This window comes from Aedes aegypti, chromosome 3 (assembly GCF_002204515.2).
Source record: "Aedes aegypti strain LVP_AGWG chromosome 3, AaegL5.0 Primary Assembly, whole genome shotgun sequence".
NCBI lineage: Eukaryota > Metazoa > Arthropoda > Insecta > Diptera > Culicidae > Aedes > Aedes aegypti.
The window spans coordinates 210,188,797-210,205,777 of NC_035109.1; the positions used below are offsets into that span (position 1 = coordinate 210,188,797).

A 16,981-nucleotide genomic window follows, 5' to 3' on the forward strand; every position below is an offset into this window, starting at 1 on the left:
TCTTCGGCAAAGTTGTAGCTGAAAGAATTTCGCATGAGAAGAGTGTTTTCACTTTTCCATAAAATATTATGACGAAGAGATAGAGGGCTGAACACAAAAGGTTGGCGTTTTCCATAGTAATCTCCATGTAAACTTTAAATGGCGTGTGCACAGTCAAATTTCTTCCAAATCATTTCAAATTTTAGGAGGATGCTTTTTACCATAATTTAAATCGTTTAAGCATAGGGGAGCAAAAATTTCGAAATTTGCATCACTCTAGCGTACATGTTCCTCGTGACTATGATTTGGATCGAGATGTGTTCTAAGTGTTACGTCTGTTTATCTGTGCTTTTATGTTCGTTCTTTGCGTCATGTAAAAGAATCGTAATGGTGCTTTTTCGTTGACTTAGACGTAGGGTTTACAACTCTACTATTGCGTTGCTATGTTTCCTTGGTTGCGTGATCTGACTTGTATCAGCTTTTCCGATCTGAAAAACGGCCGCGTATGTTGGTATTAATCTTCAGAAGATGTCCTCTTCTGTAGCATATATTGAATCTGATATCATAGCCATGACCTGTGGCTAAGTACCGTTAAATGATAGTTTCCACGGTAGCTTATTTGTTTTTAGGATTCAGGCGCTAAAAGACATTAGGTTCGTTTACCGGTACGATCCTAGTAGCTATTAGATTATGATGATTTATGAACAACATAACGGACATTTGTTATAATAGTTATTTATCACAATTAGAATATTATACTTTCTTTAAAACGTTCCTGTTCTCCATTAAACAATGTTCTGATTGCGTATGTTAATATGATACAATTATCAAAAATCAACGTAAGCGTTTTTAATTAGGTTAATTAATACTAGGTTTTCATCGGAAAAGTAATCGTTAGAAAATCTTTAATAATTTAAAATGCCGTATCACTGGAATTGTTTTCAAACCGATCCGAGTGTGAACCTTTTATGCGGTTTTTATTTGACTGAGTTGTTTATTCGAGCAAGAATTAATTATTAATCAGCCTCTTTTTATCTCCTTTCATTCCTTCCAGACAAGGGTGGCGCACTGCACTCCTGTTTCGTATGCAAGGCCGAGATGTGTCCTCGTACACGCCCACTGGAACGTGGCCGGGGGGTGCAGTACGGCATTCCGGAAGAGGCGATACCGCCGGGAGCACGTGTTTGCAATACGTGCCAATGCAAGTCGGTGAAATCTAGGTACGACTCGCAATATTACTCTCCCTCCGCGTTTGCACAGGGTTTAATATTGAACGATCAATCCGTCCATTCTAGATACACGCACTGTCCCTTGCCGACCTGTCCAAATCCGAAAGATAGAGTGAAACGATTCCGAAATCTTCCACCGCGTCTCTTTGAGCTCTCGCCGGAGATTCGCGATCCGATCGTTCAAGAGTTACAAATTCCACCCAACGTGACGAAATGTTGTTCTGCCTGTCTGACGCGTATTCGCCGCAAAATGGGTCCGCATCTTCTAGGAACTAATCTTACCGAAGAAGAGGTAACACGACTGAAGAAGCTGCTACAAGAGGTTGGACCGAAATGGAATCAGCTAGCAGAAACCCTGAACAAGACACCGGTCGCGCTAAAGAGCTTTTACTTTCATTACAAGAAAAAGTATGGCTTTGATTTGGCGGTGACAGAGTACTATAAACAACACCCTGGTGAAGACCGGCGACCTGCAATGACCGATGGTGATGAGTCAGATATGAGCGCATCTTCTTCCGATGAACGGGACGGAAGCAGTGACACAACGGCGTCTGCTGAAAGCCCGAACAACTCCGTACCACTGAATGTTACGAAAGAGGAGATTATCACTGTTCCGGAAACTCTAGCACCACCACCTTTGACAAAGAATTTCGAAGATGATCGATTGCTACCACCCGGTCAGCCACCTAGGAAGCAGAAGCTCACGGAAGAGTATGATAGCTCGGCAACCGAAACGGCTGATGAGGAAAACGAAACCTCGCCGGCCAATCGACAGAGTCCAAAAGTTCTTTATCCTCCGCATGGTGGAGCGAACCCCATCATTTCTGTACACCATCCCCCCTTACAGAACGGACCCCGTGGAAATGACGTTAGCTCACCTCAAAACGTACGAGACGTGATGCTGAATGTGATAGAACGATCTCTAAAGTCTAATAGTATGATGCCCGGGGCAGCGAAGTCAATGAACTTCCCATCACGAGAATACCGAGACTTGTCGAAAGGCTTACCTAATCGATCTTCCGCCGGAGAGATGGCGACACTTTCCGTAGTGAATTCCCATCCTCACGGTCAGCCACCACAGATAATGAGTCATCATCCTCACCCGATCGGTTCCCAAATACAGGCAACCATTACTCCTGTTCCCCAACAACAGCAGCAGCAGCAGCAGCAACAACAACAACAACATCAACAGCAGCAGCAGCAAGCTTCACAATCGTTAGCCTCTACGCAGCAAATTCCACCTCCCTTGCAGCAACAGCCAACTTCGCAACCACAGGCTCAACCTGGTGGTCAGCTCTCCCAGCAACCAACGCAACAATCGACCAGCTCGAGTGCCCATGAGAACAATTCGGCATATCGTTTGCAGTATGAGTCGCTTGATCTCAGCATCAAAAAGCCACAGAGAGATAACTTTCCTCCACCAGCGCACAACAGCAAGTTGCCCAGTGTACCCTCTCAACCAGTTCAAATTCCGCCACATTCGACGAGTGGCGGAAGCACAATCACTGTGTATCGTACGGAGAACTTTCAACCACCAAGCCAGCAGCAACAACCTCAGAACATTCCAACGCCAGGGCCTTATGTCTTTCATGGCTCATTAAAACCACCTGCTGGCTATGTGACAGCCACACCTCCTGGTGTTTGTTCCTATAATATCATGATGCCACAAACAAGCTCATTAACGCCACCTCCAACAAAGAAGCAGAATGCTCCCAAGTTGAGCCCCAAAATGACACATCAAGTGCAATCGGCCATGCAGCAACCACCGTCGCAGTCGATCGGTCCCAAGGGATCGATCACTCACGGAACTCCAGTAAACGCTGGCGGCCAACAAATTATAGTCCAAGGCCAAACTACGCTTAGTCCCCGCTACGACAATGTGCTTAGGCAGACTCCCCCCTCGTCGAACGATAAGCTGGGATCCATCACCCAAGGTACACCGGTTCATGTATCCTCGCACAGTCTGCCGGACAAACGACCCGTTTACGAGTTCAAGCTGTACAGAGACCGACAAAGTCCGGCACAAATATCTCAACCACCACCTCAAGGCAGTCCTCAGGCACCGCAGTTTGCGTACGGCAGAAATGCTCCCGCATTTACCATGGAGCCGCAGCAGCTCAGTTCACGTCAGATCATCATGAACGACTATATAACATCGCAGCAAATGCACGGCCAATCTCAAGGTCGCAATTCGGTCGGATCTGCTGGCCGCCCTGAAAAAGAATCTCCATCACCGCGGAGCGCTCCCAACATGGTGAACTCTTCGGCTGCTTTACTGTACGCCGAACGGGACCGCAATGCCAGGCCAGAGTATCTGAACCGAGCGTCGTCCGCCGATCACGTCAACAGGTAAAGGAAACAATAGGTTCTAGGAATGTAAGAGCGTTTAAACTAATAATCATTATTCGAAGGGTTTCTCCTGTTTTCAGCACTCCTAGCCCACATCGGACTCCGCCACCGCCCCAAAGGCAAGGCGTTATCCAGAGGCACAATACGGTTGTGGGAGGTGGCAACGCTAACAGTGGTGCTGGTTCCAAACCGCCAAGCCCAGCACCGAATCGATTGCATCTTGTCCCGCCATCGCATCACTACATGCAAGGTTTGCATTGTGCTGTCGTCATTTGAATAGTTCACTCGATTAACTATCGTTTTTTATCTCCACAGGACATGACGCTTTTGCTTCGCTGGTTGACTTGGCCGTACAGCAACAGCCAATGACGGTTCCACACAAGGACGACAAACGACCATCGATCGCTGAGCAGCAGCAACCTGCTCCTCCACCGCCGACGCATCATGACATCCGATATCATCCGACAATGATTCAGATTCATCATCAGCAACAACAGCAGCAGCAACAACATCAAGCAGCGGCCGCTGCAGCTGCGCAACAACAACATGCAGCAGCGGTTGCAGCCCAACAACAACACGCTGCAGCAGTTCAGCAGCAGCAGCAGCATTTACAGAGACAGCAACAAGTAAGTTTGCTGTGCCCAATTGGAACCTAAGCGCTTCTAACACTTTTCTTTCTAAATCCTTAGATGGACCTACAACGTCGGCAGCAGCCTCAGATGCACCCATCGATGCAACACCCGTCGGTAGCAGCCTATCGGGAACAGCAGATGGAGCGAGATCGTGAAATCGTAAACTATCGAGAACGCATAGAGCGGGAACGAAACATCCAAGCCGAACGCGAACGAGCGATCATGGTCGAGAGGGAGCGGGAACGGCAGTTGGAACGTGAACAACGTGAGCGTGAACAACGCGAAAGGGAACGTGAGCGCGAGCAGCGAGAACGAGAACAGCGTGAACAACGCGAGCGTGAGCAACGTGACAGACAACAGCGCGAACGTGACCGGGAACGGTTAGCTCATCAGGAGGAAGAGGAACGCCGCAGGAAGCACTACGAAATGATCAACGAACGGATGGAAAGGTGAGTTTAAGGGTGCTCTAGCCGGAATTAGTAGCTTTGTAACATTTATCAGTTTGCCATTTCGTTACAGGCCCATGGAACCAGGAATGGGAATGCGACCATCTTCGGAGGGCCCGCTGACGGCAGCCAATCTGATTGATGCGATAATTACCCATCAGATCAATCAGACCGCGTCGGAACCACCGCTGCCGCCCAGCCGTGACCTGCATCGTGCTTCCTATGTGAGTATTGCAAATGTGGGGATTATGTCGGATAATTGTGAAGCAGAGATCCCTCCTGAAGAATTGGGTAAACAATATTTAGCGATTACGGATCCTTGGGGTACGCCGGTCTCTTCGGCGAAAAGCTTGGATGTGTTGTCACCAATCAGTACACAGAAAGTGCGATTGGATAAAAGTTGTTGATGAAGTGGATAACGTGCCCGGACATTCCAGCTGTTTGAGTACCAAAGGAGTGGTCATTATTACGGTGATGAGAGCTTCAATAAAAACAACTGTTCGATTTTGACTCGGTTAGATTTATGCAACGTGATATTTTTTTGACGTGTGGCCAAAATCGAACAGGCGCTGTTCACCAGAGATAACTTTAGGATTTCTTTGCATTGAATCTCGAGCCTAATTTTTGGTTTCATCCTTAGAGAAATTATTGATTGAAATCTCAAAGAAATCCTAAACAACAATTTTGAAGGAAATATGTAGAATATACATTGAATGAATTTATAGAGAAATTGTAATGAGAATTCTTGAAAAAAATCTCCATAAAGTTCTCTCTATATATGTATTTCTGGAAGAATCTCCGGATAAATTCCTGAACAATCTCTTGAAGGTATCTCTACAGTAATTTCTGGAAATATCCTTAAATTAATTAGGTACTGGTTGAAAACTCGAAAAAATTCTGAACGAAAATATTGAAGGAATTTGTATTTTTTGAAAATATGCTTTGCGTGGATTTATGGAGAAATCCCAGGAAGAATTCCTGAAAATACCCAAGATTTTTTCGATAAATTTCTGAAAAAATCATTGTTGGAAAGCCTAAAGAAATCCTTAAAACAAAGCGCTAGAAGAATCCCTGCAGTAATATGTAAAAAATTTCCTCAAAAAAAAAAAAAAATACTGATGAAATGCTGAATTTGTAGGAAGATCATTGAATGAGTACCCGTAGAAATATTTGGAGTAATATCTAAGGAAACCTTGGGGAAAATGGCTTAATTTATTTCGGATGAGAATCCTGGAGAAAACTGTATAATTTATCCATACAACTTCCAATAAAACTCTCCTATAATTACTGTTTCTATTTCAATTGCAGTACCCATCTCGTGACCATCGCCCATCGCCAATCAGTGAAAACAACGGGAAATCTCATTCGCCAAACGTGATAAACATCGACGTCGACTCGGAACCGACCCGGAAAAACATTACCCTCGGCGAGTTGACCGAAACCATCATCACCAAGGACTATACCCCGGCTCCGAACCCGTACCTGCCAATGCGTCCAATGATGATGGATCCATCCATGATACCTGCATCGGAAGCCTGGAAATACCGACGGATGCCACCGAGTAAAGAAGATCAATCTCCCCATGGCCAGCCACCGCAGTCACCTTCGCAGCAACAAGTGCAATTGCAAGTACAACAATCGCAAGGTCCACCGGGGCACCAATACGTTCAACCGGGAAACAAAGGCCCCGGTAGATCCACTCCGGATGATCGTCACATCATTCGAATGGCACAATCTCCAGGACCACGAAACAAGTTCCACGAGTCCGTTTCGCCTGATACTCAATTCTTTCATCCCGCTGCACCGTTAACACGTTCCCGAGACTTTGCCTTAGACTGCTACGTCAAGAGCCGAATAGTGGAAGCAATGCGAACAGAGGACGACAAAAGAGCTGATGATGGAAGAGACCACCAGTCGCCACGGAATCCTTCGCCTGCCCAGCATGGCCATGGACCTCCACCCCAAAGTCACCACAACAAGGATCACGATCGCAGTACAACTCCGGGTGATATGTTGATCGACGATGAAACTGGTAGGCCTGCTTCCGGTGGTAACCCTCATCGACCTCCATCATCATCTCAGCAGATGCCTCCTCATTCGCAACCTCAGGGAGGAATGCATAATTCCCTCCATTCATCACCCTACCTAGGAAGCCAATCCGGTCCGCCACCTGCCACTACATTTGCTCCGCCCACGTACTATCCATACAGTGCGCTAACTGTATCGGGAGGTCCTGTAGTAGGCAATCTAGGTCCTCCAGGACCTCCGACCAAGACTACCCTCATAGTACCGACTCTGGGCGGTGCTGGCGGAAGCAGTGGCCATCCACCATCCAACAGTGGTGGAGGAGGCATGAACGACGACAGACAATCTTCATCCAATGCGCCCATTGAGCCAAAACCTCTGTTGTCGGCCAAGTACGAAGCGCTCAGCGATGAAGATTAAAACACAATCGCATTCATTTGTATCGTTGCATAATGAAAATGATAGAACAACTACAACAACACAAGTTGAATACACACATTCAGTATGAATTATATCTCATGCAAACTTGTAATTTATTATAAATATTAATTATAATACAGATTATGATAATAATACTAAAGTATGAATGAACAAAATTATCTATGAAAAAGGTAAAAAATGTATTCAAAATAATACATAAAAATGCTAGAACACTTACACACTGAATAAAGGCAAAACAGCTAGAGATATACAACGAGAATTATTAATAAACAACACAACCCAGAGAAAGAAATGAAGAGGATAGGGTAAACAGATTATCGATTACTCCATTACACAGGAAACAGTCTATCTTCCTATCAAAACCATCAAGCAGAAAAATAATCTTATCCAGACACAAACTCGCAACTACAGAGATACAGAGTTTAATGCGCTTAACCCTTCTGAAAAGATGTCCCCGGCTAGAGAAACACGTACGAATTATCGATCAAGACAGAGAGATATAGAGGAACATTTCACACAGAAGCATTTCCTTTGTTACGGGAGGCCTACAAGATTCGAGATCTGAATCTGTTTGCCAATCGGGTGAAACGCTGAACAAGAACCGGACGAAAATGAAAGTTCTTCGCATGTGTGGCGATTCGAGCAAACAATGTTTTAATGTGTTAAAGCAACATGCATAGGAAAAGTCAGAAGCTAAAATGTTAATAGAGACAGACAGCAAAGTAAAGCTTAACCGCACGAAACACAAACCATGGAATGGCGGATTTATTGTACCGAGCTTGTTTGGGAAAGCTAGCAACAAACAAATAAATAAATAATTAAACAAACAAATAAGAAAATAGTTCGTCTATGCCAACCAATCCGGGAGAGAATGCAACAAACCAACAAGTAAAAAAAACAATGCTAGAACTGTTTTGAGTTCTCATTGTCGATGTTCTATGTTTTTCTGTTTTTCTCTCAGTTCAAGAGAATTCTGTTTCAAGCGAATTTTCCCCAATTCTGTCGCGGCGGAAAACACAGTTTGAAGTCCGGATATTAGCGAAAAACAAAACTGTAAAGTGGAAATACACTATAGCGAGTAAAACTTTTAGTAATATTGGTTTAAGATCAGTGCAGAGCAGGCAAATAAGAAGCAAGTGAAGCTAATGTTCCAATTAAGTCCAAACTGCTGAGATTACCGCGCTGTACAATATAAATACACAAACAAACAAAAGATTAAAAAAAACGCATACTGCATCAAGAAAAAAAAAAGATAAAAAACGAGAGAAAACGGGAGGAAAAAAGTGGTATGTTACGTTCTCTATAAAGTATAAAAAATGCATGTAATTATATTATTGTCAAGTTCATTATAGTTCTGATGAAATTTTAAGTTACTACTTAAAAGAAAGAGAAACAACTAACAATTCATTGATTGCTGAAAATATAAATTTAGTTAGGTAGACCAGAAAGAAATTAGATCGTCTTAAGGCAGAGAGAATCAATGATTAATGATTATGTAACGATTTGTGTTAGGCCTCTTTTTAGTTTGTAATTATTTCCTTCTTTTTCTAAAAAAAGTATATATTAACACGATATGCAAAATCTAAGCATTAAGTGAATAAAATATAAAACAATTAAAAATAATTAACCTGTTTTATTTTAACGTAAAAATTCCGAAATGATGACACTCCATTAGCTTTATTTTTTTTTTTGACTGCTCTGGGCCCATCTTCGATGCCATCGTTGTAAGCTTCTTTGTTGTTTTCGTCCGTTAGCGTTAGCGTTAGCGTTAGCGTAGTTACGGTATACTTCGTAGATTGGATACTAGCAACATTCATGTTTCTTTTTAATAATCTCATCCTGACTACTTTCAAGAACAAGGCAGGGGAGTATACCTTGTTCAAATCATAAACAAGAATAATAAAAGCATGAATATCGCTATTCCCGGCCACGCCCATCTTTACCATAACTTGGGATAGGGGAAGGAAATGTTGATGTAGCACTTACTTAATGAGAGGCCACCGACTCAGCGACACCCTCATAAGTGCTACGGAGTTGGAGGTTGGGGAAGGTATATTGTCAGGATTCGCCTAGAAAGCTGGCGATAGACCGTAAATATTTGTAGTTTAAGCGTTTTCAAATTAATCTTTTGAATGCCGGCAATCAAAAGAGAAAACAATAGCTTATTTATAGTATAAATAGTATTTCGCGAAATGCTTGTCGATTGTGCAGTAATATTTTTGCTCAATAACCAGTAAAAAGCAAAACCGATCCCTCCAGGGTCATCGGATTGTATAAAATAACGATACGCATAAAAAAAAAATCACGCCTATTGAAAAACTGTACTGTGCCCATTGAAAAACTGTACTGGGTGCTACTGTATTTTTAGATAATCGAAAAACGAAAGGAAGCGCGTTCGAACTAAACACCCTGGAATAACACAGTCGGTTTTTCTGCTCAAAATTATACGAAAAGCAGAATCGATCCCTCCAGGGTCATCGAACGGTTAAAAAGCATCCACAACTGATTGTTAGTTGCGTAACACCCGCCCGGACAGAATGCGCAATCTGAACATAATTATCAAACTCCGAAAATAACATTTTCCGTTCAAGAAACGATCAGAAGTTCCACGACGCGGACAAAAACGATCCGGAAGGCTCACAAAAGAAAAAGTATCATACTGGAACAAACTCACCGGATTGATTCTCTAAATTTATGTGCTGCATGTCACTTCCGGAGGGTTCGGTGAACTTAGGGCAGCCAAAAACTAACAGTACTGAGGACACAAATCAAACAAATCACTTTTTCATTTTTCACTTTTCACTATTCCATTTCTGAATGTAAAAACTGTCCTGCTTGGGCTTTACGAAGCACTACTCAGCAAGACGCTCCAAAACAGGAAAAAAAAACTCCGGCGACGAAAACATGCGAGAAACCGTGAGCTAAATCTATCGGACTACGCAAAACCGAACTGTCCTGCTTGGGCTTCACGAAGCACTACCCTTCTTTGTTGTTTTCGTCCGCAGCACAAACATATACACTTCTTCCGCTGTCTTGACCCTAAGTGCTCTCACTCTCAGTACCATTCAGGCGTTCATCGAAATGCTGGTCGAGGATGTTTTCGGGTTGGAAATTTTCTCGACTTCCCAGGGCATTGAGTATCTTCGTACCTGTCACACGATATACGCATGCAAGAATGGTCATTGGCACAGTAAGCTCTCAGTTAATAACTGTGGAAGTGCTCATAAAAACACTAAGCTGAGAAGCAGGCTCTGTCCCAGTGCCGGATTTGGGCTTCAGGGGGCCCAGTGCCGGATTTGGGCTTCGGGGGGCCCGGGTCAGATCTCATACATTGGGCCCTTTTATACAAAACTCAACACGTTCTGGGATTCCACAAATGATCGTATTGAATTTGATTTTTCAACGAGATGGTCGATCCAAAGATATAAGGGGTCCAAATGCAAAGAGGTGTAGGTGACATTTTCGGTTCTTAGAAAATTGGCTCGTTTTTAGGCGTTTTTATAAATTGTATGGAGTTAAAAATAACTGAAAATCATCAAAACCGTTTTTCTGCAAAGCTCCTTTTGATTATATTTACTACAAGTTTCCAGTTTGTCTCTGGTTGGAAAAAAAAATATTTACAGTGCTGGCTAGAATGAAGTACACAAAAGCTGATTTTCATACAAAATGGTCAAGATTGGATACCTGCTTCTCTGCTTCTAGCAAACCGATTGACCTAAAATTTGAACTGCATGTAAGAAATAATTCAAAATTAGATCTGTGAATAGATCATCAAATTCTATGCAAACGCGACAAAGTTCTTAAAATTTGCCAATTTTAACAAAAATGTCAAAATTTTGATACTGGGATTTTTTAAAAATAAACAATTTACGATAAGTTATCTTTTACAAAGTTTGCATTTCAATTAAGTGAACAAATTTGCAAAAGCTGCCTGCTTCTAAATATTCCCATTTCAAAAATGTTCCAATTTGGATTTTTTTGGTATTTTTTCAAAATAGTATTTTTTAATATCTACCAAACTGTCGAGTAGAATTTGATTAATTTCCCATAAATCAAATTCCAAGTTATTTATGAGTTATTATTATCATAGCTTTATTAAGGAGATTCCCAGTTATTTATGAGATGTAATTCAAATGTCAGGATAATCGATTCGTTAGAAGCTGTTATACAATTCCCTAAACTTGAACATTTTGTACGAACATCGACCTCTATATACTTTTTTCTTGCCAGTACTGCATATTTAATGGATTGCATTTAAAGCTAAGCCTTTACTGAAGCAAATCTAAAACTATACTGAATTCAAAGAAAACTTCATCAACTATGGAATACAAAATAGTAAAGTATTTAAAAATACTAGCTACCGCGTCACAAAAGAATTTCCCTCAAACTTAAAATTTTTGATAGAATTGCAAATAGTTTTAAAGTTCTGATAGGATCCCAATAAACTCTTTGAATTGAGCAGTGCTTTACAGTCGCATTTTTTAAGATCCTGCAAAACGCATTTTCAATCCAATATTTCTTTAAAACTAATCAGAGAAGAATTTTGAAGAATTTGGCTTAACATTCATGTTGTAATATATTGAATCATTGACCAAATCATTGAAAATCATAGACCAAACTATACTGTGAGATTCAGATATTACGTGAAGAAAAAAAAACTTAAATATTGGAAAGCTAACTTAAACGTTGGAATTATATGTTCAAATATTTAAAGAGAAAATATTGAGAGGTATTTCAAAATGTTTTTTGTTCTGAATTTTGGATCCTCGGGGGGCCCCCTTAAGGGGGGGGGGGGGGGGTGTATTCGCCCTCTTGGCACCCCCCCCCCCTCCAAATCCGGGCAACAGTCCCCCCCAGTAGTTGGGCCCATGTCCGGCTCACTTCCATTTGCACCTACGTCCAGCACAGCTAACTTAGTCGCAGGTCTATCGTAGAATCCCGCAGCAGTTTACACCACCGGGGGTTGTATTAGCCCTCTTGCCCCCCCCCCCCCAAATCCGGGCCTGCTCTGTCCCAGTGGGACGTAATGCCAGGAAGATGAAGAAGAAGAACCCAATACCTGACACGATCTGGAAATGCCTCGAATTCTGTAAATTTGTACATCATTGAATGTTTTCACTCTAGGATTACTATTTTACTGCCAATTCAATTAATTTGCAACATTCACAAGAGTTCATTTGAATTTCCTTAGTGTGCAAGTGGTTCATCAAAACATCTATTTCATGTATAATGAAAAACATTACATTTTACGTATTGTTCTGAATTTTGTTACAAACCGTTTGGTTAACAATGAATTTGTGTGGTGGAATAGCAACTGATGGTTCAGAGCAATTAAATTGATATATTTTTTTTGTATTGTATAATTTTTTTATTTACATGTCTAAGTGTACGATAAACGTTTGTCTCCACGATTCAGTGTTCGAGTGATGTTTATTTTACGTTTAGTAGCTTAAGGTGACTTTATTTATCTATTTTGTTGTTGATTTCGATTGCAGATTTGCTCTTTATTTGTTTATTTATTTATTTATTCATTATTTTCTTTATTTTTGTATTTATTTATTCATTCATTTATTTATCCCACTGTGGGGCAAGTGAAAAGTAAGGAGACGTGTTTCAAAAACTTTTTCTGAACTTTTTCTTCAATTTTACATAAAAATCAATTTCAGCATATTGCTCATATTTGGTGAGAGTCAAGCTAAAAGTATAGACGACACGACTCATTTGTTTTAAATTTAAAGTCTCTAGAATTTGAAGAATCCAACTATGCGAAATCCAAATCCCTTGCCCCACAATACCTTATTCAAAATAATTACTAATTAGGCTCAAATTTAGGACAAAGTCAAACTTTTAACAATTTTGGAAGATCTCAACTTTTTTAAAAAGCATTCGTATTTCAAGGATGTGTTATTCTACGCAACATTACCTTCATAATAGCTTCCTCTTCGTCTAATACACCATCTTGATTGGATCATGATTTCTCAATTTTTCGACTTTGTCGATACTGGGGAATCTCCCCTATCTCTAAAAGAATAGCGGATGATGAAAAGAAGGATAAATCTTAGATAACAAAGCATGAATTCAAATCAAAATCAATTGATAAGTATATTTTAAAGTAGGGAAACTTCATCCAACTGAGGAGAAATTTCCCATTCCCGAGCTTTAGGTTCTCTTCGTCATATGTGTTAGATACAATTGATCGAATAAGAGAATACGTGCTTAACCTCACTGATATTCCTAAAATAATTCGTGTAATTTATCGATCCTATTTTGATTCATGGCAAAAATATCGGGGTTAGGTCCATTCGGGGAAATGGTCGGGTAACGGACTATTCGTGGTAGTGATTCAGGTCTTGGTTTTCGGGGCAATTCGGAAACGTATAGGATACTTCTCAATTCTATTTCCTGTAGCCCTACAAGTTTTCCTCGTCTAGAAACCCATCTACGATTGATTTGGTCTTAAGGTGAAACATCTAGGAATCCAAAGATGGCGTCACAATGGCCGACTTGTGACCCTACTCGCGCGTTTTCAACGGCACAAAACTGGAGAAAGTAGGCAAACATGTCTGATCTTCTTATTTCAAGCTTTCTGTTAGGCACAAAGCCAAAATAAAAAGTGCACTGTTGTTGGAGGCTTTCTTCGCGAGATTTGTGCCTTTGAAGTTTTAGTGCATTATCAGAAGTTGATTCCAAGCTGTTTCACCTTAACCGACTCTAGCATCTTTTTGAGCCCAATAGGGTTCATTCATATATTTCATAACGCTGGAATTGGTCATTTTGGATACCCACCCACCCCCTTGTAACGCCTTTTGTATGAATATTATTCAGTTTTTGTATGGGCCGTAACAGCGTTTGGACACCCACCCACCCCCTTCAGCGTTATGAAATTTGTGAATGGGCCATAGCTTTTGGAAAACCTCTCATGACAAGAGAACAAAATAATCTGCCGAAAATACCACAAGTCACCGCATAATTGCTTTCAACACCCATCGCTGTGTGGGTTATTTCAAAGTGTCAGCTTCGCCTGAAATATTCAAGCGCGCGCGAACACACACCAATTCCGTCTTTATGAGAGAGCCACCACGTGGTAGCCAGCAGCCGGTTTCATCTACTCAAGCTTTATATAGCGTCGCGTTTTGAGCACTGACTTTGCGATCCAACGTATCCACATTCCCAGCCGTTTTGCGCGCGGAGAGAGCATCAATATAACGTCGCGGGGCTGCATCATCACTAATTTTTATCAAAAAATCAACCGACAGTACGCTCCTCTGTACCTATTACCATCTCTGACAAGCCTGCCCAACCTTTTACAGACGCGAGTCAAATGCAAAATAATATGGTACGGCGCGCACAGTGATTCTCTCCATACAAAAGAGAAAAAATCTTGAAATAGATTTTTCATATTCTTATAAAGTTCTTACTCTGATTGATTAGATTGTTCATGTTTGGAACTATTAATCATCATTGATTTTTTAATTTATCAGATTTTTATGCTATCAACATGTGATTTGGCTTCGTCAAGCTATACGGCACTTGAGTTAAGCTAGTGAATAGTTTGAAAAATGGAATCCTTCAGGTGAAACATCTCGGAATCCAAAGATGGCCGTCACAATGGCCGACTTGTGCCCCTACTCACGTTTCAAAGGCACAAAACTGGAAAAATAATTGGCAAACATGTCTGATCTTCTTATTTTAAGCTTTCTGTTAGTGCACAAAGCCAAAATAAAAAGTTCACTGCTGATGGATGCTTTCTTCGCGAGATTTGTGCCTTTGAAGTTTCAGTGCAATCTTAGAAGTTGATTCCAAGCTGTTTCACCTTCAGCATCGTTAGATTAGTGTCTTAGAGAATAATGTTTGAACAAATATACCTTTTGATTAGCACATAACAGAAGTATTCATTAGATTCATGAATATATTACCGTACTCAGAATTGTAACATTCAATCCGGTTAGTCAAACTACAGAAAACCTATGTTGCGCAAGATGAGTTTATGATTCACTGAATCTTCATTGAAAAATCTTCAATTAAGACTAGTGTCATAGTGTGCCAGTTTGCTCATATTTGAAAACTAAATTAAATTTCATTTGGTTTTATAATTCTCCATATATTTTAAAAAGGAGCAAACAATACAATTACTTCGATTGTGTTCTTAAAAATGCTTTCAGAACTCCAATTTCACTCAATCTTTATGAAATCTGGGACTATTCAATCATCGTATAAAAGTACAAACATATTTTGCGAATTAATAGCGCAAGTTAGTTTTTCAACTTATTTCGCTCTCGCATCACTGGGTCAAATTTTTCTGTTTGCAAGAAGTTTGCTACATCGAACTTTTGTTTTTTGGTAAATTTGAGATCTAGTTAACTGCCCTGATCAGGATTATAAATAATTTAGCCATGGATTTTGAGTTCTAAGAGAACTGCACAAATCGAAAGATACAAAAACCCTGATATGGTCGCTGTGAGATAATGCCCATAATATTGGCCAGAAATCTGAATCCATTTTCTGTCCGAATCCCACATGGAGTTAAATATTTGAAATTCTTAAGTAGATGAAAAAACCGAATTTAGTACTATACCATTTAATTCCACTAGAGTGGAATTAAATGTATAGTACTAAATTCGGTTTTTTGAGAACGTTGTTCTTCATTTAGTGAAAACCCCTCATTCAAAAATATCATCTGAAATCTTGAAAATGGTGTCCAGATTGTTATAAAAATCATGTGCAGAGTTCTGTAAGAAATACAGTTTTCAATTCTCCTTAGAATTGTGTGAAATCTTGCAAACAATTATTCAAGATTACTGACAAAGTTTTCCGAGAAAATTATGTCAAAAGATTGTATGCGAAACTTGTTATGTATAAATTGTGTTGTTTTTTTTCATAAGGGCTTACTGCATTCTTCGATTTCTCTTCATCGTTGCTCTCTTTGCGTTATTGCAGAAAACTGATTCTCTTTTCGTAACAGATTTTTGTACTGTAGGATGAAGAATCACTATATCTTGCTTCATTAACAAGAAATATTACAGATTATTTTATTAGCGAAAGAGATGATCGATTAAGAGAAATCTATTTGTCAGTTAGGCCCTATTGGTGTAACTAACAGCACTGTGTATGTAAATCGCTCCAGGGTTGTTAGAATTTCATGGTCCAAAATGCAGTAAAAATCAACCTATAATTCAGTGATATTATGATTGGCCTTTTTGAAGCAACTTTTGCTCAAGGTGGATATAATTTCTGTTTTGTCTAGGAAATAGTAAAGATAGTAATACAATCCTGATAAAATTAAACTAATAACTCAGTAAAGTTATCATAGAAGAACTCAAATCGATCATCTCTTACAAGTGTTATGCGTTATTAGTTCTTACGATTAATCAACTCAAAAGAAAAGTGCTTAGAATCAAGCTGTAAAAATGGCAACTTTGAGAAAGAATGTTAATAACTGTTGAATAGGGTCCGAGAAACTTTGAGGTTGCTCTTTTATGGGATTTGACCTCTAAACCTTCGAAATATCAGCCACACCTACTGTGGAAGAGCTCATAACAACACTTAGGTGATAAGCAGGCAATCCTTGTTGGAACGTAACGCCAGAATAAGAAGAAGATATGTTTATTCTGATTCCATTTGTATCAAAGGGTATCAAGTCTTGAATCGATTCACGGAGAGAGAATAAGAATGCAATTTTCTAGATTCTTATATTTTATGAGCACGTGTATGTTTCGCTCAGCTCACTGCAGTGCACTGAAATTATCAACACTACTTCTACACGCGATCCGCACAGAACACATCCAATGTGGAAATGGAGATTTTTGTTGATTGTTCTCTTCTGCTTTATTTATTTGTGCTCCACGATCGCATCTCCGGCCGTTGTGGTGGTCACTGATCA

The 16,981-nt window shown here is 40.4% G+C and overlaps 1 protein-coding gene across 7 annotated transcripts in view; it reads left to right on the forward strand.

Moving 5' to 3' along the window:
* LOC110679171 overlaps positions 1–8,395 on the forward strand; it is a 188,736-nt gene extending 180,341 nt beyond the window's left edge. For 3 of the 7 annotated variants that reach the window (XM_021853265.1, XM_021853263.1, XM_021853264.1), the window contains exons 10-15: positions 1,034–3,557; positions 3,620–3,807; positions 3,873–4,183; positions 4,247–4,638; positions 4,691–4,859; positions 5,944–8,395. In XM_021853265.1, the coding sequence (XP_021708957.1) occupies positions 1,034–3,557; positions 3,620–3,807; positions 3,873–4,183; positions 4,247–4,638; positions 4,691–4,859; positions 5,944–7,080 (4,721 nt within the window). In that variant the 3' untranslated portion in view covers positions 7,081–8,395. The remainder of the gene's footprint in view (positions 1–1,033; positions 3,558–3,619; positions 3,808–3,872; positions 4,184–4,246; positions 4,639–4,690; positions 4,860–5,943) is intronic. The other 4 variants (XM_021853268.1, XM_021853269.1, XM_021853267.1 and 1 more) reach the window with 4 other exon arrangements.
* Positions 8,396–16,981: the final 8,586 nt, after the last annotated feature.